The sequence below is a fragment of the Eulemur rufifrons genome, chromosome 18, assembly GCF_041146395.1.
Source record: "Eulemur rufifrons isolate Redbay chromosome 18, OSU_ERuf_1, whole genome shotgun sequence".
Taxonomy (NCBI): Eukaryota; Metazoa; Chordata; class Mammalia; order Primates; family Lemuridae; genus Eulemur; species Eulemur rufifrons.
The window spans coordinates 32,224,350-32,246,089 of record NC_091000.1 but is presented as its reverse complement, the minus strand read 5'-3'; the positions used below and the strand labels follow the sequence as shown (position 1 = coordinate 32,246,089).

The 21,740-nt window shown below is 39.8% G+C and overlaps 1 protein-coding gene across 3 annotated transcripts in view; it reads left to right on the top strand.

The window, feature by feature from the left end:
* Nucleotides 1-21,740, top strand: part of ZNF827 (zinc finger protein 827) — a 162,206-nt gene that overhangs the window by 58,749 nt on the left and 81,717 nt on the right. For all 3 annotated transcript variants that reach the window (XM_069493311.1, XM_069493312.1, XM_069493313.1), the window contains exon 5: nucleotides 5,730-5,963. In XM_069493311.1, coding sequence (XP_069349412.1) covers nucleotides 5,730-5,963 — 234 coding nt within the window. The remainder of the gene's footprint in view (nucleotides 1-5,729; nucleotides 5,964-21,740) is intronic.

Below are 21,740 nucleotides of genomic sequence, written 5' to 3'. Positions count from 1 at the left end.
TAAAACACATGTAAGATGTATTTTTTAATATAACTTTATTTTTTAAGTTCTCATTTGTTACATTTACGTATTTATTTTAAAAGCCAAGCAATTAGAAAAAGAAGTTGCTATTTAACAAGCACAAAGTATGACACTCTAGTGTTATAAAGGGTTAGTCTTCATAGCAATGCTATCATCTAGTATATTTCTAAATTTATTTTGCTGATTGCAGTTTGAAAAAATACAAATACTATTTCACACAGGGAAGTTGTAGCAAATGGGAACAGATTTTTAACAACTCAGTTGGTAATCTCTGGATCCCTTCAAATAAAGAAGAATATAATAATACAAGTTTTCACTTCAAAGTTGACAACATTTAGCAACTGCCCTCATTCTTTATAATAAATGACAGATGAGAAGTATTCAAAACTCACAATATGCACTAAAGCCATCTGTAATTCCATATTAACTACTTGGCTATTACCCAATTAACTGTTATTTGGGAAATGTATTTAATCTCTTTAGGTCTCAGATTCCTTGTCTGCAAAATGGGGATAATACCAGTACCTACCTCAAAGGGTGGTTGTGAGGATCAGATAAATTAATCCAGGTAAATACTTAGTGTATTTCCTGGCCCATGTTACGTGCTCAGTAAATGACAGATCCAGATATATCTATATATCTACATCTATCTGTCTGTCTGCCTATCTGTTAGCTATGGTCAGAAACTGTACCAAAGCAGATACATTTGGACCTGCCCTGCCATTTAAGGGAGGTGTACCCAGAGGACAGTTGACAATGTCTGGAGAAATTTTTTGTTTTCACAAGTGGGAGATGCTACTGGCATCTAGTGGATACAAGTCGGGGATGCTGCTAAACATCCTACAGTGTGCCAGGCAGCTTCCCCACACCTACAGCTCCTCCCAGCAAAGTGTCCAGTCCAGAATGCCAGTGGTGCTGAGGTTGAGAAACACTGACAGACGCTAGCAGCACCATAATTGTACAGTTTACGTGGACACATACACAGGCCTGAATTTTTTGAAAGATTGGTACAAAGCCAATCACTTCCTTATTAATGATATTTTAGTAGAACTCTGGCCCTCCTATGATAGCAGGAAAAAACTGCATTACAAGGGCTAGGCAAAACTCAATGAACTTAACACATTAGTGGTCTCCAATGTGTTGACATTTTATATATCATCTAAAATTACTAAAAATAATTTTAAAAACTTAAATTTGAACAAATATTTATTGGAACCCCTGAATCATATCCTAGAGTTCCTTATAACACTGTCTGAAAATCATTGATCTGTGATCCCTTTCAGGTTCAAGAGTCTTTGGCTCTGTTTTAGGGTGAAGTAGTAAATAAAATTCTCAATGGCCTTGCTTTTTCATGGAGCTGTTCAGCATTTACAAAATTGCCATACTCTGAACTGAAAGAGAGCTCTGTCTTATTAATCTCAAGGAAAGGTGTCATTTTCCTTCACCAGAGGGAACCAACAGGGCAGAACAGAAGCATTCACATTGCAGTCTGTTCCTTCTCTTTCATCCTCTTAGTCAAATCTTTACCAGAGTCCTTCCTACATACCTTCCCATCAGATGACACCCACCCTTCTTTTTCTCATTAACGATGCTTAGTTCACTTCACATCACTTACTTTCCAAAGCCCATAGTCCAGCTGCTTAGGTTAGTGTCCTTAAAAGGCACCTGGGTGACCTGGAGAGAAAGGAAAGGACTTGGAAGCTCTGAAGCCTAGTGTCTCTGTGTATTAGCTCTGTGATTTGAGGGTGTCAGTTTGTTATCCTCTTGGGACCTTAGTTTCCTCACCTGTAAAATGAAGATAGTAATAACACCTATCTCCTGTGGTCGTTGGAAGGCTCAATCCCTGTGTAATTATTTAAATGCTAGTTGTATGTGTCGTTAAAACAAATCATCATCTTTAAGGAAGTTATAGAATTTTTCTGGTGGGATAGGGGGCTTAGAAAGAATTCAATGTGAACTGATGACACTTTGCTGTTTACTTTTACAACTCATTAATGTGTGCCTATTAAAATAGGAAAATTGGAATCATTTTATCCCAGCAACTTTCCGATTCCTTTCCTGCATTCACCTTTATCTTGAATCCTTTATAAATCATAAAAAAAGCTGATTTGTTTCCTTTAAATGGCAGTCCAACTCCATCAAGTATGTGAATTGAGAGATACATAATTTATAATCAGAGTGGCTCATGTCCTAAAATGTTTGGAACAAACAGCGAAAGAAGGGGCCCCTTGATTAGTGGGGCTTCCTCACTGCATTGAAAGTGAAGTAACTGGAAGCTTTAAGACACATAAACAGAAGTCAGGACAGGTGCTGTGAAAGTCCTTTGCAAGCTGAGTTCCATATGTGTACAAATCTTTTTGTGTTAGTAGTAGGAATGAAGTAAAGACTGTTGTGTTAAAAAGTCATAAATTGTTGCTTTTCTCTTAGCAATTTCTCAAAAGGAAATCTTTAATTCCACTTTTCTCTGTACATGTGGGGTTTTTTTTAAGTGGGATAATTAAAGAGATGGTAATTATTCAGTCATATTAATTTTAAAATATAGGCTTTGTCTACTGTTCTTAATGAAAATATTTTTGGTAATTGAAAAAAAGCAGGTCAGGCTTCATATTCCTAGTTTTACATCTTCTATTCAGACCGAAATGTTTGGGAAATTAAACCTTGGGCAAATGAGTGTTTTCCACATGTTTTTCTGATGTGTCATTAGCTATATTTACACTCCCCCAGCACATTACAGTTTTATGCCATTCTTGATATTGTCAGAGTGAAAACCAGGTATGTAGTGCCTTGCAAATTTATAATCCAGCAATATACAGCTTGCCTATTGTTTTTTAAGTGCCTAATTGAAGTCCTGTTAAATCCAGGTTGTTGCTAACAATGCTAAATGTCTTTTTTTCTTAAGTCTCACGGAGCATATATTCTGATTAATTCTTCAAGAAGCCACTTACATGTTCAGAGAGCATCTGCTTGTCTTCGCTAGAAGTTGGAATTTGCTTCTAGGGACTCAGTAGTTTCTTATCTCTTTCCTAGCCTCATCTTAGAATTTTCAAATATTTTTAAATAAAATATACAACACTGAAGCATTTTTAAAATACGTAACAATTCACTTTAATTATTCCTTCCCAAAGAATCAAAGTCACAGACTTAATAAACATACACTAATTACTCTATTGTAAGGAACTAGGATGCTCTGGGAAAAGGATTTTACAAAGGGTTCTGGAAGAGAGAGAGCAAGTTTAAGAAGGTGACAGACCCACAGGAAGTGGCTGAGAGGTGCAAAGGGGAGAAGTGTGCTAAATAAACAAAGTCCTCTGAGGAGCAACCTTTCTCATAGAGGTCAGAAATACTTACTTAAGGATTGCTCTGGAGCCTGTCATTGTTCCCTTTTTAGTTCAGATTCCTATGGCATTATCCCCAAAGGGCTAGATTTTAAGCACTTTCCTTGAGATTTTTCTGGGCTCCTCCTTTAGTAGCCCTAGAATCCAAGTGATTATTCAGACATTTCAGTAAGCACTGTGGTCTAGGTAGCAAAGCTTTTATCTCAAAGGTCTTATCCCCAATCTAATGATTAGATCCAAGGAAAGCATTTCTGATCACTTTTGGGTGGGGTATTTTGGAGTTCTTAGTTTTTGTCAACCACAGGTAGTATTGGAATTTTGAGCCAACATATTTTATTCATGCAACAAATATATATTGAGCACCTACTATGTTCCAGGCACTGTTCTAGCCACTTAAGATACATCAGCATTAAAACAAAGATCATTGCCTTCATGAAGCCTTCCTTTGAGTTGAGGAAACAGACCATAAATGGTTAACATGATAAATAAAAAATTTATATGGTATGTGATTAGTCTTTTAGGACCTCTGTCCTTGGCTTACAGGTGGCCTCCTTCTCACTGTGTCTGCACATGGCCTTTCCTCTCTGCACATGGCACCCCTCTTATTCTTCTAGTTCTTCAGTGTAACCAGTCACATTGGCTTTCATTACCCCCTTAAAGAGCCTAACTCTAAATATATTTACATTGGCAAGTTAGGCCTTCAACATATGAACAGTTCAGTCCATGACAGTCTGTTATTAGGTGATAAGTATTTTGGGGGGAAAAACAGAGAATTACATTAAGGTAAGAGAGATTGGAGTACTGTAGGGGTGGGGGTTGCAATTTGAACAGGATGGTATTTGAGCAAAGATTTGAAGGTCACGTTACATTCAAGTTTTGTGATAACACAGGGCCAGAAGTGGTGGAGTGGTGTGGAGGCAGGTAAGGGACACAGGTGGCAGCTCATGGACCTGGGTTCTGGTCCCAGCTCTGCATCTTTCTGGTAGTGAAACTCCCAAATGTTACTTTAGCCCTCTGGGGTCCAGTTTCCAAATATGCTTGTCTGTGTGAACATATGATTCCAGAATGTACATTCTTAGAAGGGCATGCGGTGGCAGAAAGGACTTTGTGCTTGTATATTGGCTTGGAGTAGGTAGTGGGCGAGGGGTGCTGGGTATTTGCTTTGGGAATTTATTTTCATCTTTTTGTTTGCTAAGATAGAATGGGCTTAAGGCTCATTCAAGTAAGTGTTTCTAAGAAGTCTATATTAGGATGAGATCCTCTTACTCAAAAGACAGACACACCCAATATAACCAACCTACAGTTCTTCCTACCTGGACCTTTCAAGGGGAGCGAGATGCCTATGAAAGTGAGAAGTGGTGGAAGAGGGTGCTTGTCTCTACTTTCTTGGTCTTTTCTGGGTAGTGTGTAGCCCGGTGGGGAAGGCCTGGTACAGTGTAGGTAGCCGAGCCACAGAAGCCATCCCATAATGGGCCAGTTCGTTCTACCCTGACCACACACTTCACACCAACCAACCATGCTAAAAATGGAAAAAGGGCAGTAGTGGAAAAACTGGTGAATCTGAATAAAATCTAGAGTTTAGCTCATGGTAATGTGAATTTCTTAATTCTGACAAATGAACCATGGTTATGTAAGATGTTAACATTAGGGAATACTGGGAGAAGGATATATGGGAACTCTTTGAACCATCTTTGCAGCTTCTCTGTTAATCTAAAATTAATTATTCTAAACTAAAAAGTTTTCTTGAGGAAAAATCAGCCCCTTTTGAACTCAGAGGTGACTTGAGCTACAGACAAGGATTTATTCACTGTGACCAGAAGAACAACGCCAAGTACATGCCCCACTGTTTATGGGTCAGTAGCGTTGGCTTGTAATAAGGCAGGTGTGGTGTATCTCTAGTCTGCACTTTCTCTTTGGCACATTCTCCATCCTCAACTTACCACCGCACCCCAGGTTTTTGCTTTGGGTATTGCCTCTGACTCATGTTTTTATTCAATATTTTATGGCAGAATAATTGCCTGAAAGCATTATTCTATAATAGGATTAAGTGGGGAGAGTGCTAATAAGTCAGAGAGGCAGTGGCATACGCAGGAAAGAAGACATTTAGGGAAACCAAAGAGAAAATGCCCAGACATTTTGTAGAGGCGACACTTCTTAAAATATTATAGGTTCAAAAGCCCACACTCTTCAGAGTCCTAGGCTTGTGGAGGATATAGTATTTTTGTGCCCAGGGCCCAGCCTATTTTGGTCAGGTTGTGGTCCCTCTGGCTGTTAGCACAATATGATTGTGCATTCCCCACTTCATTAAGTACGGGGCAGCTAAAAGGGGGAGTGGCCTTTTATGTATATATAATCCCTTTTTTCTTTTGACAGCTGCAAATCAGAAGGAGCCCATGAATCTTAATTTTAAAGTGAAAGAGGAGCCTAAGGAAGAGGAGGCCCTAAGCACCACTTTGCCTCGGTCCAGCTATGTGTTCAGCCCGGAATCTGAAGTGTCAGCCCCAAGCGTCTCTGAGGACACACTTAAGTCCCAGGAAGGGAAGGGGAATGTGCTCAGGCGGGATATGTCAGTCAAAGCAGCGTCTGAACTTCTCATGAAACTCTCAGGTACTTGATTTATTCTAAAATATTCACATTCTGATCATTTCACTTGCATGCCAACTGGACTGCTTCCTGCATGGGTTATAATTAACCTAATGGCAGCAATATCACATTATTGCACTGAATTCAAGGAATGATCAGATTACTTGGCTTAAATTCCTGTGTTGTATATATGAGTTTGTGCATATTAGCTGTGTACCTATCTTATTAAATACAACCTTTTCCCGAATATTACTGCAAATTTTTGGAAGCCACTACTGCTTTCTAAGATGATGTAGGGCAGGCCATAATTTTAAATGGGTTGTAATGACATTGAGAGCTCTTCTGCTGGTTGATCAAAATATCTATTCTTTCTCAATAGAGGACCTTGCAGTTGTTGTGTATTGATGCTGTAGTTTTTAAGGACCATTACAAATATTTTTTTAACTTCTTAAGCAGTTGTGATGGCACCTGAAGTAATTGCCAATAGACTAGCAACAAGAGATTTTTATGGATAGAGAATTTTGTAATGTAGTATTATAATAATCTGTTCTAAGGATGAATGAATACTTCTTTTTTTAATTTTTAATTAAAATTTTTTTACTGCCCTCCCTCCACCCCTTGAATAATTCTTGACTAGTGTCTAAATGTAATCTCGGCCTGTTAAATGTAGGAAAAATGGGCTATAATTTGAAATTCATATATTTTGGATTTGTTCCCACCCTGTCTCCTATCTGTCCCATCTCTTCCACAACAGGTAAAAATGTAGTGTCTTTCAAAGGTATGACTTTCAGAACATGAAAAGAAAATTTATATCAATAATAATACTTGACAAGTCATATCCCATCCTTAGTTCACTGCCTCTTAAGGGTAATTTTTAGAAACTATATTTAAAATGCTAATATGAATCAAAAGCTGTTTTTAGTTTGGAACTTGCTGTGCTTGGAGGATGAAAGCAAGAAATGCATTAGAGAGACTCCTCTGCGATCTGTAATTTCATCAGCAATTCTGACTGTGTTTCTGGTTGACTAGTAGGTTGGAAAGTAAGAAATTAATAGTGATTTACTCAGAGTCATTATATCAGAACAGTTGAAATTCCTGTATTTGCCAGTTGGTGGGGTTAAGAATTCTTTTCTTTGATGTTAATTCAAAGCATACTGGAACTTCAGGGGAACATGATTTGTTATAGATAAAGCATAATGCAATCGTTACATCCTTATCGTAACCCCATTTCCTAAACTTTGCAGTGATGGTGCAACTCCTCCTATACAGATGAGAGGTCTAGCAAGAGATTGCTGAAGGCTGAAAGTTTTTAAAAAGGATGTTCAAGCCAATACATTTTCGTATATTTGAACCCTCCCTCTTGTGTGAAAAGATCTCAGTGACAGAGTAAATTCATCTTTTGTTTTTCTGATCAATTCAAAGAGATCACACAGCTCTGATTCTTCCTCCATGGACTATGCTTTTATATTCCAGTGACTTGAACTCTCATCCAACAGTGACCCCTGTGCCCCTCCTGATGGTCAGATTCTAGTGTATAATATTTCTAGTTTAGAGTTTGCTGGGCAGCCAGTATTGTGAGCACAGGAGGCTGGAGTGGCACCGAAAAAGCATGTGCAAAAATGAGATTTCAGGAGAGATGTTCTTTAAAGAAAGCATTTTACTTTAATCCTCTGGATGACTCCATTTGAGACACTGAAGTATGAAATCATTTCCTAGATAATAATGAGATCGCTCAAATAGAATACGGCCATGCAGCAATACACAGTTAATGATATTATGTGGATAGCAACGGCCCTTTTAAATGTGTATGTTGACTTTGAGGACATAAGCTGTGGGGTTCAACAATAGTTGAATGGATGACGTGGTCATATTTCCAAAGGACATCTGCCCTTGTTTTGTGATGTGGAAACAAAAACTTTTTGAAGACTGACAACTACTTTTTTGCCCAGAAAAAATTTCCCAGCATTGAGTGTGTAAGAGACTTAGGTCAAAGAAATACGAGCACAGTCCCGATGCTTAGATGCTATAGTCTAGTCAGAAGTAATCCAGGACAATGGAATCTGTTTAAGTGATTTGCGCTTAGAATTTAGTACTGCTACAGTCTAACAGCCTGTGGTCAGGTAAATGGAGAGGAAGTTTCTAAGTTAGTCCTAAAAATAGGCATGCAACTTAAAAACAAGTGTCTTTTCATTCCTAAGCCACACTCTTGCAAGAAAGAAGATGTTAAGACAAAACTTCATGTGCTGTCTTTCCTCAAGTTGTATACAATTTCAGTGCTCATTCCTTGAAAGACATCCAAGTAAAGGACTTAGTGTCTTCAGACTCCCTTTTCCATTATCATCTCTGTCCCTCTATAAACAAGAGTCCTAACTCATTTCCCAAAGCTTCTGTGCACCAAGTCAGGGTTGCTGCATGTTCACCTCGACTGATACCCCTAAAGCCTCGTTGTGGGCATTCTTGTGGACAGGAGTCCCTATTGCTTCCTGCTTGCTGATTTTTGGTTATAGTCTTTCGTCATCCTGGGGCAAATCCTTTTGGTCCGGAAGAGTTGGGTGGAGCTAATGAGTTATGCAAGGATAATGCATGGAGCATACTTTTCCTTATTTCAGTTTTGACCCAAGGAACCACCAAGCTGTGGAATAAAAGATGTTTTCTCCTCCGTTAGTTATTTCTTTGAGATTAGAAGCTGTGACCTATCTCTTCAGTCTTTTCATTGAAATAATAAGAGGAAACTAGTCAACAATTTTGGCTGCTTCATTTCCAATTTTAAATTAATTCATGTTAACTCCTTAAGGAGGGATGCTTGGCACATGGTCTAGCCAAACACCATGTGAAACTTTCCTATGTGGAGAAACCTCTGTAGGTGTATTGTTTTCCAAATTGACATTTATGTTTTATGGAAAAAACACAGATGAATTAGGGACTAGGCTAAATTTTTCATTTAACTGTATGTTTGAGAAAAATCTCAGTTTTCTTCCTTCCCGTGGTTCAAGTTCTATTTCCAGTTGTTAATTGGGAAGTTGAGTACTTGACAGCTGGGCCAAATAAATTGATTGCCATAAAGAAAGCAACCCACTCTGAGGAAACCACTGGAAGTCTGCGACTACCTGTTGTTATGTGATACCAGGCAGCCAAAATAATCAGGCTTTTCTGCTAAGCATATGGTTGCCAAAGATAATTCCCAGAAGTCTTCATTTAAGGAGGCTAAAAGCCCATAGTTCAGTACAAAGGATATATAATATTAGAGAAGGTAAGACATTCAAGGTACCTTTAAACTCTGGCTTTGCAATGTCTAATCACCTTGCAAACTTATGGGATAGATATGTTATCGCAGATGTGACATAATGCCAGAAGTGACACAAAATTTTATCTGCTTTGTCTCTTGTGCTTTAAGAGAAGCAGCTAGATGCAAAGAGATAAAGAAAGATGTGCCCTCTTCTTTCTTTGGAGAGTCACATGTTTACATGGGAATGCATATATAAAATGTGCCATGTACAGTTGGGCAAACCCAGAAGTAGCAAATAAGAATACCATTTAAAAATATGAACTGCACCAAAAAAAAGTATGTAGCTGGAAAGCTGGAGTTATTCAGAAACATTAATGAAAAATTAAACATTTAAATTTCTCTAACATGGTAAATATAACTTTGTTTTAGACCTTAATTTGAAACAAGTTTATTGGTTTTTTTAAAATTTCTGTGTTCACCCGATGGATTTGTATTTATTTCTGGTTTATATTCATTTATTTCTGCCTAGTCCTGCAGAGGCATATAAATTATAATTGCCTCTTGTATAGGAATCCAAGCAGGCCCTAGACTTGAAGTACATATTGATATGGGGTTCAGAGTATCACCTAAATAAGACAGAACTTCAGCTATGAGATACTTAGAAGCAGGAAAGCTTGGGTAGAATGATGTTTTAAGGTGAGTTTAATCCCTGAGGTGAACTCAAGTGGAGAGGAAAGAGACCCACTGATTTTATTCACAGTTTTAAGTAAGGCCCCTTTGGTTATATATAACAGAAACCCTCTTTGGGTAGTTTAGGCAAGATAGGAGAATTTAATAGTAATGGAAGATGCAGATTTGGGATTGGTTTATGGACCCCAAGGGCAGGTAAGGCCTCAGTCACCTGTGGAAGCCAGAGGCTGGAGGATCATATGGAACCTGGGAAGTAGTCCCCCCAATCCCTGCTTCTCTCTGGGTGGACAGATAGACTTTTTTTTTTTTCTGTTACCCATTCCATGTGGTAGGAAATGGGAATTGCCAACAGCTTTGAGGTTTATCTCTTGCTCAAAAGAGCAGCCAAACAGAAATGTCTTAATCCCAATTCCAGATTCCAGCTGAACACCTCGGCTCCTATTTGGACCCAACAGTAGACATTTCCCTAAGTCCGGGGTAAGGGTATGTTGGCCAGACATGCTGGGCAGACATGGCTGCTGTTGTGTAGCCGTGAGATCGCTGGGAGGGAGAAGAATCTCCAGAGGTGAACCCTGGGTGAGGTGTAAAACGGGAAGGTAGAACAAGATGTACGAACCACAAAAGGTCCAGGAACAGATTATGGTAATTACTGTTACTTCAATATTGAATGGAAATGTGTTTTGGCTTCTGGGTGCAGTTTACCTTTCCTTCCAGAAGGGACTTTGCCTAGCCAGCCCCAATTCTTTAAGTCGCCAGGGCAGTGCTCTCAAAGTACCATTCTTGGACCAGCAAGATCATCATGGGATGGTGGGATAGGGAAGTGTTAGGAATGCAAATTCTTGAGCCCTGCCCTGGGACCTAGTTGAAACTCTGGGGGTGGGTCCAGTTATCTGTGTTTTTATAATCCTTCCAGTGATTCTGACAGCTAAGGTTTGAAAAGCACTGTGCTGAGGAAATGGTTAATTGGAAAAATAAGTTTCGTCCATCTGAAAAGAATTCTTTAAGGTGAAGCTGACAGAGAACAAAGCTCTATTAAATGTACATTTTACTTTTTAAAAAGAACCATCTCTTTTCAGTGAAGATTCTTTTTAATTTATTATGAAATAATGGTATCTGGGAACCTTTTTTTAGAAGGGCACATGTACCTAATAAATCAAGATAGTCTTGGCTGTGAGCCTCAGATAATACTACTTTTTTCAGTGTTCTTTGCTGTTAAATTTCATGATTATTTCTGGGCAATGTTGGCATTCTTTTAGGAGAAGAACCTTTCCGCGCCTCCCTTCAACATAATCTAAGACCATGTTGGAGACTCTTCTAAAGAATTTCTTGAGATAAACTAGAGATTTTAGCAAAATAATTTCTCAGGGCAAAAATTATTCACTGTTCTATTTGGTATTTCTCCTTTGGAAAATTACAGTCTAGCAAACTTTACAAGCAGTGTGACTTCAATAATTATAAGGATGAAAAATAGGTGCTTTAGTTTTATACTAGTGTCATCTCACCTTTGCCTCCTTCAGACATACAAGTTATCGAATTAAGTGGTGGAGAAGATGTGAGGCTAAGTTGTACCTGGTTTTACCTGGTTCCTTGTGATTCTACTTGCTTACATAAAAGGCTGAAAGCAGAGCTCACTCCAAGTGAGCATGTAGCTATAGTAGCTGTGTAAAAAAAAAAGAAAAAAAAAGAAAGAAAGCTAATAAAGCATATAAAGCTATGTAAAACAGTTAAAGAGTAACTTAGAAATATTTGTAGAAAATTATTTATTAATTTGTTTATCTGTTTATCACATTGTCAAATACATGATACTTAAGAATTTGACAGGATAAAATGACAAAATGGCATAGTATGATCAGTCCAAAATTGAAAAATACTTTTTTTTTTTGAGTACTTGGAGAAATTTATTGAATCCTGTATTCTGCTTTTCTAGGAATCAATGTATTTTAGATTGTTATCCTTTAGAGGGGACTTCTGGACTGACTTTTTTTATGCACCATTCCATTTTTTTAAAACATCTTTATTGAAATATAATTCACATATCATAAAATCTACCATTTAAAGTGTACAATTCAATGATTTTTAGTATATTCACAGAGTTGTGCCACCATTACTAAATCTAATTCCAGAACATTTTTATTGTCCCAAAAAGAAACTTCTTGTGCATTGGCAGTCACTCCGTCCCCACAAACACCACCCCAAATCAAGGCAACCACTCATCTGTCTGTTTCAATAGGTTTGCCTATTCTGGACATTTCGTATGAATGAAATAATATAATATGTGGTCTTTTGTGCCTGGCTTCTCTCACTTAGGGTAATGTTTCCAAGGTTCATCTGTGTTGTAACATGTGTCAGTACTTCATTCCTTTTATGGCTGAATGATATTCCATTGTATGGATATACCACGTTTTCTTTATTCATTCATCTGTTGATGAGGACATTTGAGTTGTGTCCCAACTTTTGCTCTTGTGAACATTCACATAGAAGTTTTTGTGTGGATTTAGGATTTTACTTCTCTTGGGTATATACGTAGGAATGGAATTTCTGGGTCAAATAGTAACTATGTTTAGCATTTTGAGGAACTGCCAAGCAGTTTTCCAAAGTAGCTGCACCATTTTACATCTGTACCAGCAATGGATGAGGGTTTCAATTTCTCTACCACCATGCCAAAACTTTTTTTCCCCTGTATTTTTTTTATTACAACCATTGTAATGGTGTAAACTAGTATTTCTTTGTGGTTTTGATTTGGATTTCCCTAACGACTAGTGATGTTCAGCATATTTTCACGCACTTAATAGCCATTTGTGTATCTGCTTTGGAGAATTGTCTATTCCAGTTCTTTTCCTACTTTTTAAATTGGGTTGTCTTTTTATTCTTTTTTTTTTTTTTTTTTTTTTTGAGACAGAGTCTCACTCTGTTGCCTGGGCTAGAGTGAGTGCTGTGGCGTCAGCCTAGCTCACAGCAACCTCAGACTCCTGGGCTCAAGCAATCCTCCTGCCTCAGCCTCCCAAGTAACTGGGACTACAGGCATGCGCCACCATGCCCGGCTAATTTTTTCTGTATATTTTTAGCTGTCCAGATCATTTCTTTCTATTTTTAGTAGAGACAGTGTCTCGCTCTTGCTCAGGCTGGTCTTGAACTCCTGAGCTCAAACAATCCGCCCACCTCGGCCTCCCAGAGTGCTAGGATTACAGGCGTGAGCCACCGTGCCTGCCTCTTTTTATTCTTAAGTTGTAAAAGTTCCTTATATATTCTGGACATATGTCCCTTCTCAGATATATGATTTGCAAATATTTTCTGTTCTGTTGGTTGTCTTTCACTTTCTTAATGGTATTATTTGCAACACAAAAGTTTTCAATTTTGATGTGGTCTAATTTGTCTCTTTTCTTTTGTTGCTTGTGAGGACTATCACATTTTCCATAATTCCAAAAATTAAATAAAAATGCAGACTTGTTTAATGTTAAAAGGAAAGCCTGAATTCACTCATATTGGCAGAGTGCTATTTAATTTTCAGAGATATAAAGCCTATGAAACCTAATTTATTGAATAATACCTCCCTACTGGAGTTGATCCTCTGATTTCTATATTTGCTGTAGCATTCTGCGCTTTAGCTAATGGCAAAGAATATTCATATATGACAACATTTTATGACTTATAATGAATGCAGCCAGCATCGGGCTTACAATTAATGGCTAGATCACTCTCCTCATTGCCATATCTATCATGAGCAACTGTCTTTATATTTGAATGAAACCCATGACTGGGGGTAGGTTAAATCTAAATAAGGAATTAGACTTTTTTTTTTAGCACTTGAAAACTCAGTGAGAATTGGAGATATTTGGAGCACCAAAACTATTTCTTATACAAACAGGGAGAAGATCATTTTAGTAAGGAAAAAATTTGACATGTTTCTATCCCCAGAGATGTCTTCTCTTGAAGGTCTAGATTTTGTGAAGCTCAGAAGCTGTGTACAGTGGTATTGTTAGCCTGACCGTATAAGCAGGACAGAGTCAGAAGTAACTGTATGCAATTGTGGAAAGCTGTTCTTTCCCAGATGCAAAGAGAACTTGCTTTTAACAGTCTCATTGTAACTGTGTTACACTCACACTTTGGCCAGTAAGCACCATTCTTTTTATTTTGTAATTCCACGTGCAGTTTACAAATTCTTGAGCTCATACTCCTGAATGGTTGTTGCTGAGCGCCCTCCCACCCTCGTCCCTACCCTGGCAAGAGCGGGGAGCTTTTCCAGCGCACATCCCCAGGGCCAGCACTTCTGCACCTCTTTTCCTCTTTTAGCCCTCACCCCCTCTGGCCACCCTTTTTGCTTTCTTAACCCTGCTTCCCCATCTCCCGCACTAAGGCCTGGGATTTAAAACCCCCCGACTCAAAAGGGCTCTTGTTGTGTTATCATCTCCCTGTTGCATAGCTGCATCTGTTAATATAGCCATGAAAATTTGTATTGGCTTGTGTTCCCAGAAACCAGGCAAGAACTCGGAAAGGAATTTCGTGTGCTCCACCTTCATTATAGATTCCTTTTTGGCTGGGTCTGCTTCAGGACTGGGACAGAGAGGGGTTTGGATGCAGCAGAGATGAGGGTAGGGCTGCAGGGCAGGGGATCTGGGGTACGGGTGTGGCCGAGGGGTTCCAGACCTTCCTTTATAACACTGAGCAGAAGAATTCAGAGAGATGCGTAGGAGGAGTGCGTGCAGGTTGGAATAGTGTGCCCCGCTCTTTTATTCCTGTGTTGCTTTCTGTTTCTGGTGTAAATGACTGCACATGTTATCTTACCTACAACCCAAACGGCAGCACAAACGGAGAGGCCCGTTAGTAAATACTGTTCGACCACGACAACTCTAAGAAGAAGCTTCATTTTCTGTGGGATCCAGTTGCAGTGTGATTGCAAATATTTGGGTAACCAGTCGAGCAATCTGTTCAATTTTTCACTCAGAGGACAAATTTCCCTGCCAGGTAGAAGCTATGTACTTTACAATGTTCTAGTATTTTACAGTTCCCTCCCTTCCAGCCTTTTTGGCTATATGTCACCACAGGTATAGTCTTGTGAGGGAGAGCATGACTGTTATTTTCCTCAATGAGATAATCTAAAACATTCTCATTCCACAGTGGTTTTTCTTCTCGTCACCCTATTAACCTTTCACCTTTAGCTTATTCATGTCAAAGAAGGGGAATTTTAGCATGTATAATTAAACCCCATGAATCCTGTGCCCATCTGGGTACATGCTGGTCTGATAGACCTGCCTCTGGAGAAGGGAATCCCCATTGCTAAGCAGACTGTCCACTGCCGAGTGGCCGAGCCACCCAGTGGGCAGGAGCTGTTGTGGGTGGCAATGCGGGGCCACTTTGCGTGTGTGAGCGCTGGAAGATGTGCATAGTCTGAGGGAGATGGGGCCCCTTTCCACTGGGCAGGGGAGTGTCCGTATTAGCTCAAGACAGGAAAACTTTCACAAGGAGAATTATCTCTCTTATGGCGTTTATTATTCATATAGAAAAAGAAATGGTTTAAAAGTGGTTTTCTGTCTATCGAAGTGTGAGGACCCATGGTATTCTTTCTGAAGGGATCTTTGTCTTCCCTCCTAATAATTTTTCTATTTACTCCATGTCTTTTTCCCGTTTTAAACCATCCTGAGTTTGCACTGTGAGTTGATTTACTTCCTTTTTCTAGATACAGGATAGCAGCTGGATTCCAGCGCATTTCCTGGTTTCCTGTGGCTTGCCGTATGCTTGTATCGCTTATCTCCACAGCTGGACAAATGAGGGGAGGTGATAGAATAGATGCATGACCCATCACATTTTATCTTAGGTACAAAAATCACGTCGTGAGGGTCACTGTTTCAAGAATAAATTACACACTTGTTTCCTTACTTCCTACTACTACCATCCTTATCCCCATAAACCCACCCTTGCCCTAAACATAAACACACACCTCCACTATTTTCGCTACCAGAAATTCTTCCTGCTGTTTTAGGGTAGAGGGCATTCATGGGGACAACCTAACAGAGGCTTCCTCTGGTCCACGTACGCGCTGCCAAAGGCGCGCTAATAGCCCCTTGAGTCAAGAGAGGGAGAGGCCCTCAGCAAAGCCAAGGGATTAATGAGGGCAAGAGGTGAAATTGCACTGATTTCTGGGACTAATTTTGAGAGCTAGATCTCCTCCCTTACTCTGCATTCAGATGTTGATAAGAACCTTCACTTGGACTTCAGCCATGCTTATTTAGCCAACATATTTGGGTAAATATGTAGGTAATACTTTTTTTTTTAACATTTTTTTTTTTATTTGAAGAGTTCTGGAGAATAAAGAAAGAAAACTGGGGACTAGGAAGATAATTTGATCATGAAAAATTTAATCAGGACAAATCCTTTCGATCACATATGCCTATCCCACTACATTTTGCACCCTGTTTATCTCATCCTCATACTATTTAAAATATTTTCTCCTGAAATATTGTTCATGTTAAAAAGCTCTTCCTGCCTGACTCTCAGCTCTTCCAGAGACACCCAGGGCTAACGCGTCAATCCTGTGTGTAACAGCGAGAGTGTCCAGTTATTGGGGCCTAGCTCTCCAGTTTGAGGGTTACCTCCTTTCCCTGCTGCCTCTAGCTGACTGTTCCTTGTTCTTCAGCATCTGCACTAGGGAGGACACAGGAACCAGAGAGAGGAAAGGAAATTAAAATGAGTTGCTTACACCACCTGTAAGTAGCTTTGATTTAAAAAACATTTGGAGAAGAAGGTTGAAACACAGCCAAAATACATTATGAGAATATCCATGCACTCTGTGTCTCTAAGAACTGTGGGGACTTGAGAGCCCAGAGGGAACATCATCCACCAACAAGAGGTCCCACCCATAGCCTGAGGTCTCCCACAGGCATGGCACTAGGGACAGCGCCCTATCAAAAGGAAGGACTTATTTATTATTGGCTGTTAGGGCTTTCATTTTTGGAAAACGTATGTAAACATTTCCTGGGGTTTAAATGAACCCCTATATGTTAGTCTTCCTCTACTTATTGTCCTGTCTTTCCATCTCTTCTTATGGGCCTTCTCTTTTTTTTTTTTTTTTTAAATTACTCATTCAACAAATGTTTATTGAGCTCCTGCTGTTTTCCAAGGCCTCTTCTGGGCAGTAAGGATGCAAAGGTGAATAACACACTGCCTTCACCTGCATAGAGCCCACATTTTCTTTCCAACCCATCTGTTGGAACTCGTCTCACTGTTGCTATTGTGTGGCTTCTGGTCTGGGTTGTGTGATGCCCTGCCCTCTGCACTATTCTCACCAGCCCTGCCCTGCCTGCTGGAAACATTGGCCAATGGAAGTGAAGTAGTCGGGGCTTCTCAGCAGAGATGTCCTTGCGACGTGATTCATTTTTATTTATACTAACAATGTTAATTAGAATACACTAGTATTATATACTAGTATATATTAGTAATATTTAGCACCACCTAAGAAAAGCATTTTAAACTTGTCTGCATTTACTAAAGCCTTTTGACTCTCTGGAAGTGGGAAATATTTGAAAGTTTGGCAAAACTCTTAGTTATTGAAATATAACTTCATTTGCTCCTTCCTGTCTTTGGCATTAAGGAATCCCTCTGTCCTTCTCCCAACTCTCTGTGCATAAAGCAATGTCCAACCCATCACTTGACAGAGATGGCCCTTGCCTTTTGCTAATTTTTTATGGCAGCGGGAGTTCTAGGGTATCTTTCAGGAATTCTGCTTAAAACCTATGCACATATACACCCCAGCATTCTGGTTCATGGAAGGATTTATAAAGGCCTATTAATCACAACAGATAAGAATGACAGGGCTTAGATTTATGAAATGGCAAAGGATAATAATGTTAAATAGCTGTAAGTTTAGATCAGATACTTTAATTGACCTTTTTTTTTTTTTTGCCTTTTTAATGTGATACAAGAAAAGTATATTCTGGACATTAGGTGAAAAATAGGTTAATTTTTTAAAAATGAGATCATTTGGAATGTTACCAAATGGCATATGTACAGTTTAAATACACCTCTTTAGCTAATTTCTAGTGATGAAATCATTAAATGAAGAGAAAACAAGATGACTGGGAGAGATTTTACATTGAACACTGGGACACTCGGTTCAGCAGATAAAGATTGAGCCACACACATCATCTGCTCAGTTGGCAAAGCTCATCTCTCCGAGCCCCCACTGACTGAAGGGTTTTAATTTTGGACAAGAGTGAAATCGAACGCAGAATTTGTATGTTTGATAGATGTATTCTAATTTTTGGTCACCAGAATCAAGTGGAACATTTAACTGCAGCTGTGGGCCCAGTTCTGTGGCCAATCTGAAAACATTTGCAAATACTCAATTAAGTTAACTCAGACCAGGACCTATTGCATTGATTACTGGGATATGGGACACAAGACTAATTTAAAAGTCTATGTAAGAATAAAGTAACAAGTGCTTTGACTTGGCGGAAAATGATATATTTCATGTACCCCTGAAAGAGGAATTCCAGGTCCTACTAACTCTTTATTACCTTTAAAGTTTGAGTTCAGCTCTTTTAGGGCACATTTGTTCTTTGCAAATTCAGAATGATTAATAAAATAGAATACCTGGTGCTCCTTGCTGTGTGTTTTTTAAAAATGGACGTAAGTTGATTCCCTGCTTCCCTCTGTCTACTTAGTTGTGAATTCTAATGTGCGTAGCTAATTCTTCAGACATTTGTTTATTTTCCTTCTTAAGTTGCCAGGTAGTATATTGATATAGAGGGAAAAACACTAGGCAATTTATGATTTTGATGATCAAATTCAAGAAGCCAATTCTAATAAAATACCTTTGAAATTATTTTAGGAATTAAAAAGTGTGTGTGTATGTGTGAGAGAAAGAGAAGGAAAAGGTGAACAAAAAACTCCCAGTCCTATCCTTTTAAATACAATTCTCCTAGTGTTTAGGTTACTATAAAGATTAGTGTCTCCACCCAGAAAAAGTATTTAATTCAGTTCATGGGTTAATTAATGATTTAATTTGACCCCAGTCTTTGATTATCTTCATCATAGCCGTTGGCTTGGTCTCATGGTTTGCTGGGTTATTCCTGTGCTGTTCTGGGTGAAATGTGTGCGAAGTGTACGTTATGTGTGTGTGTGTGTGTGTGTGTGTGTATACTGGAGGCTATTGTATGGCTTTTCTGTTGGAAACTACCATTCTTGAAGGTTCTTGTATATTGAGGAGTACTAGAGAAAATCTGCCTCACCACTCTTTTCTTTTATGGAGAGAGTTTCCTCTCTTTTTTCCCCAGGAACAGATGACCAATATATTCCAAAAAAGTAGGCATCTGAGCAGAGCTTGTATTGCCTCTCTCTGAGGTGTGGTAGCACCTGGTTAGAATTTGTTTCTCAGAGCAGGAATAGGGAGCTTTTCCCCACCAAGGACCACTGTACTCTGGCCATTGTGGGAATGAACCAAGGGCCACACCATAGAGAAAAATGAAATTTAATGTATAACTTCCCATGGAGAAGCAGCATGTAAGCCAAAAGGGAGAATAACATTCAGTGTCTAAGCGTCAGGTTCTTAATTCTGATAACAAGAATGGAGATATAATTATCTCCATTTCGCTGGGTATCTAGCTCCAGTTACAGGGTGAGGGAATGGCTGCAGGGCCCAAAGCTGCTTCACTCCCACATTGCTTGTCTCTAAGAAAGAAAAGCAAGGTGCATAGTATCAGACTTCCCGGGAATAACATCCATTTCTGCTCCCATCCTTGGCCTCTGCTCTAGTAGGTCTGGGGCTTAATCACTCTCTGTGTGACCAAGAAAACCCACCTAACTCTTCACTGCATTTTGTTTTTGGAAGAGCAGACGGAGAAGGCAGCTCACCTCTCTCCAATGACAGCGGGTGCCAGGCCCTGAGACAGGGATGCTACTACAAAACCTCATTTCTGGTTCCTGGTTGTTTGTTTCTCTTCATTGGTCCTTTTGGCCTGCATTTTTGTTCATGGAAGTAGTAGGTAATAATCAAACCCAACACCTCTGGAATATCTTGTGGATCTTATCTATCTTCCTGGCCTCTACTTTAGTTCAGGCTCTCATCTCCTGATTATATTATTACAGGTAAACTCCTCACAACTGCCTCATTTCCATTTCCTCTCATCCCTTCCAAGTGCCACTGCCACACTGGCCTTCTGAAATGCAGTCTGATCATGCTGCTCCCCTGCGCATACCCCAGTGGCAGGCCCCTCACTCACTCCCCGTTCCGTACAGGCTTCCAGGCCCAGCGCCTGAGATTCCATACTCTGCCCCTGCCTACCTCTCTAGTTTTATTTCTCTGGAATATAACCTGATACTCTTTCTTAAACAGTGTTAAATGGAAGATTTGATTTCAGCACCAAGGTTACAGCATGAAGTTGTTTTTAAAAATCTGAACTCTTGACATCGAGACAGAAAGTAGAATAAGGTAGAAAGTAGAAAGCCTGGGCTGGGGGAGGGAGGAGTGGGGAGTTATTGTTCACTGGGCATAGAGTTTCCGTCTGGGAAGATGACAGAGTTCTGGAGATGGATGGTAGTGATGGTTGTACAACAGTGGATGTACTTAATGCCATTGAACTGTATACTTAGAAATGGTTAAAATGGTAAATTTAATATTATATATATTTTACCACAATAAAAGACAAAACTCTTGGACTTTTCAGCTGGGGTAAAGGGGATTTTGAAGATTTCTTTGGAAAGAACTGTGCTGTGATTACCCTATGACAGGGTAGAGGGAATGGGGAAGGGGTGCCGGCCTCTCACCTAAGATTAGAGCGAACCATCTGGGAAGTTTGTGTTTTCCTCGGTTGGGGAGCACAGTGGACTGGCGTCTGACATCTGCCTGGGAAATCTAGAGGGGAGAAATGGGCTGGCGAGCTGCTTTGGTGGCTGAGTGAAGGAGAATTGCCATGGTATTGCGTTCTGCCTGAACGTGGCCTCTATATCAAATAAAGAGGTGCTGTTTCCCGTGGCCCAGACATAGACCAAATCCCCACAGGAGGACTGGCGTGAGTTTTGTCTTAAATGCTGTCTGGTGGGGCTGCCTAGAGAATGATGGTACCTCAACACAAAGGAAGATGGAAGCCGACAGGTGGATTCCTGTGAGCAGTGGAGGTGAGCGATTCCAGGCAAGAGGGAGTTCGCCAAGGTAAAGGGGGCTCCATCAGAGAGATAGATCACCTCAAAGTTAAAGGTCTCTGAAGACCCCGTGGGCAAAAACCGTGAGAGAAACCTCTGCTGGTCTAAGGAGCATCCAACCACTTTACAACAGGACAGTGAGTGAAGACCTCAATCTGAAACGGCAGCTAGTGGGCGGAGAGAAGGCAGCAAGAAAGGGAGCAGGAGCTGACACACCCCTTTCCCACCCCGCTCTCCTGGATCTGGCAGCCTAGAGACTCTTCCAGGAGGAGAAGGACTCACCTTCAAAGGAAGGCATGGAACTGTGCAGTAACACTTGAGCTTAGGCATTCTGGTTTCTGAATTGAGACTGTTTTGGTATTGAAAGGGGCTACAAGGCTTTGTATTTTCTGAGAATTACCAGGTTATGGGCCTGCCTCAGTTTACACCCAGGGCAGGTTTAAAGAGACAACAGAAGACAAAAAGAGAGTTGCTTTTGTTATACCCTGTGAGTCCTGCTTATTCAAGGTACCAGTTCTGCCTCTCAGCCTTGGCCCTCCAGCCAAACCAGACAACATGATATTCCCTGAACACCCCAGCTGGAACACAGTTCCACCTCTGTGCCTTGGTTCATGGTCTTGACTTCTCTTCCCACACTGTATTTTAGTTTTACTTCTTGTGTTAGAAGGATGTTTATACTTGTCTCATCATTTGTTTAGATTTAAAGTGCTTGAGGGCAAGAACCGTGTCTTATTTATCTTTGTAGTTTGAAT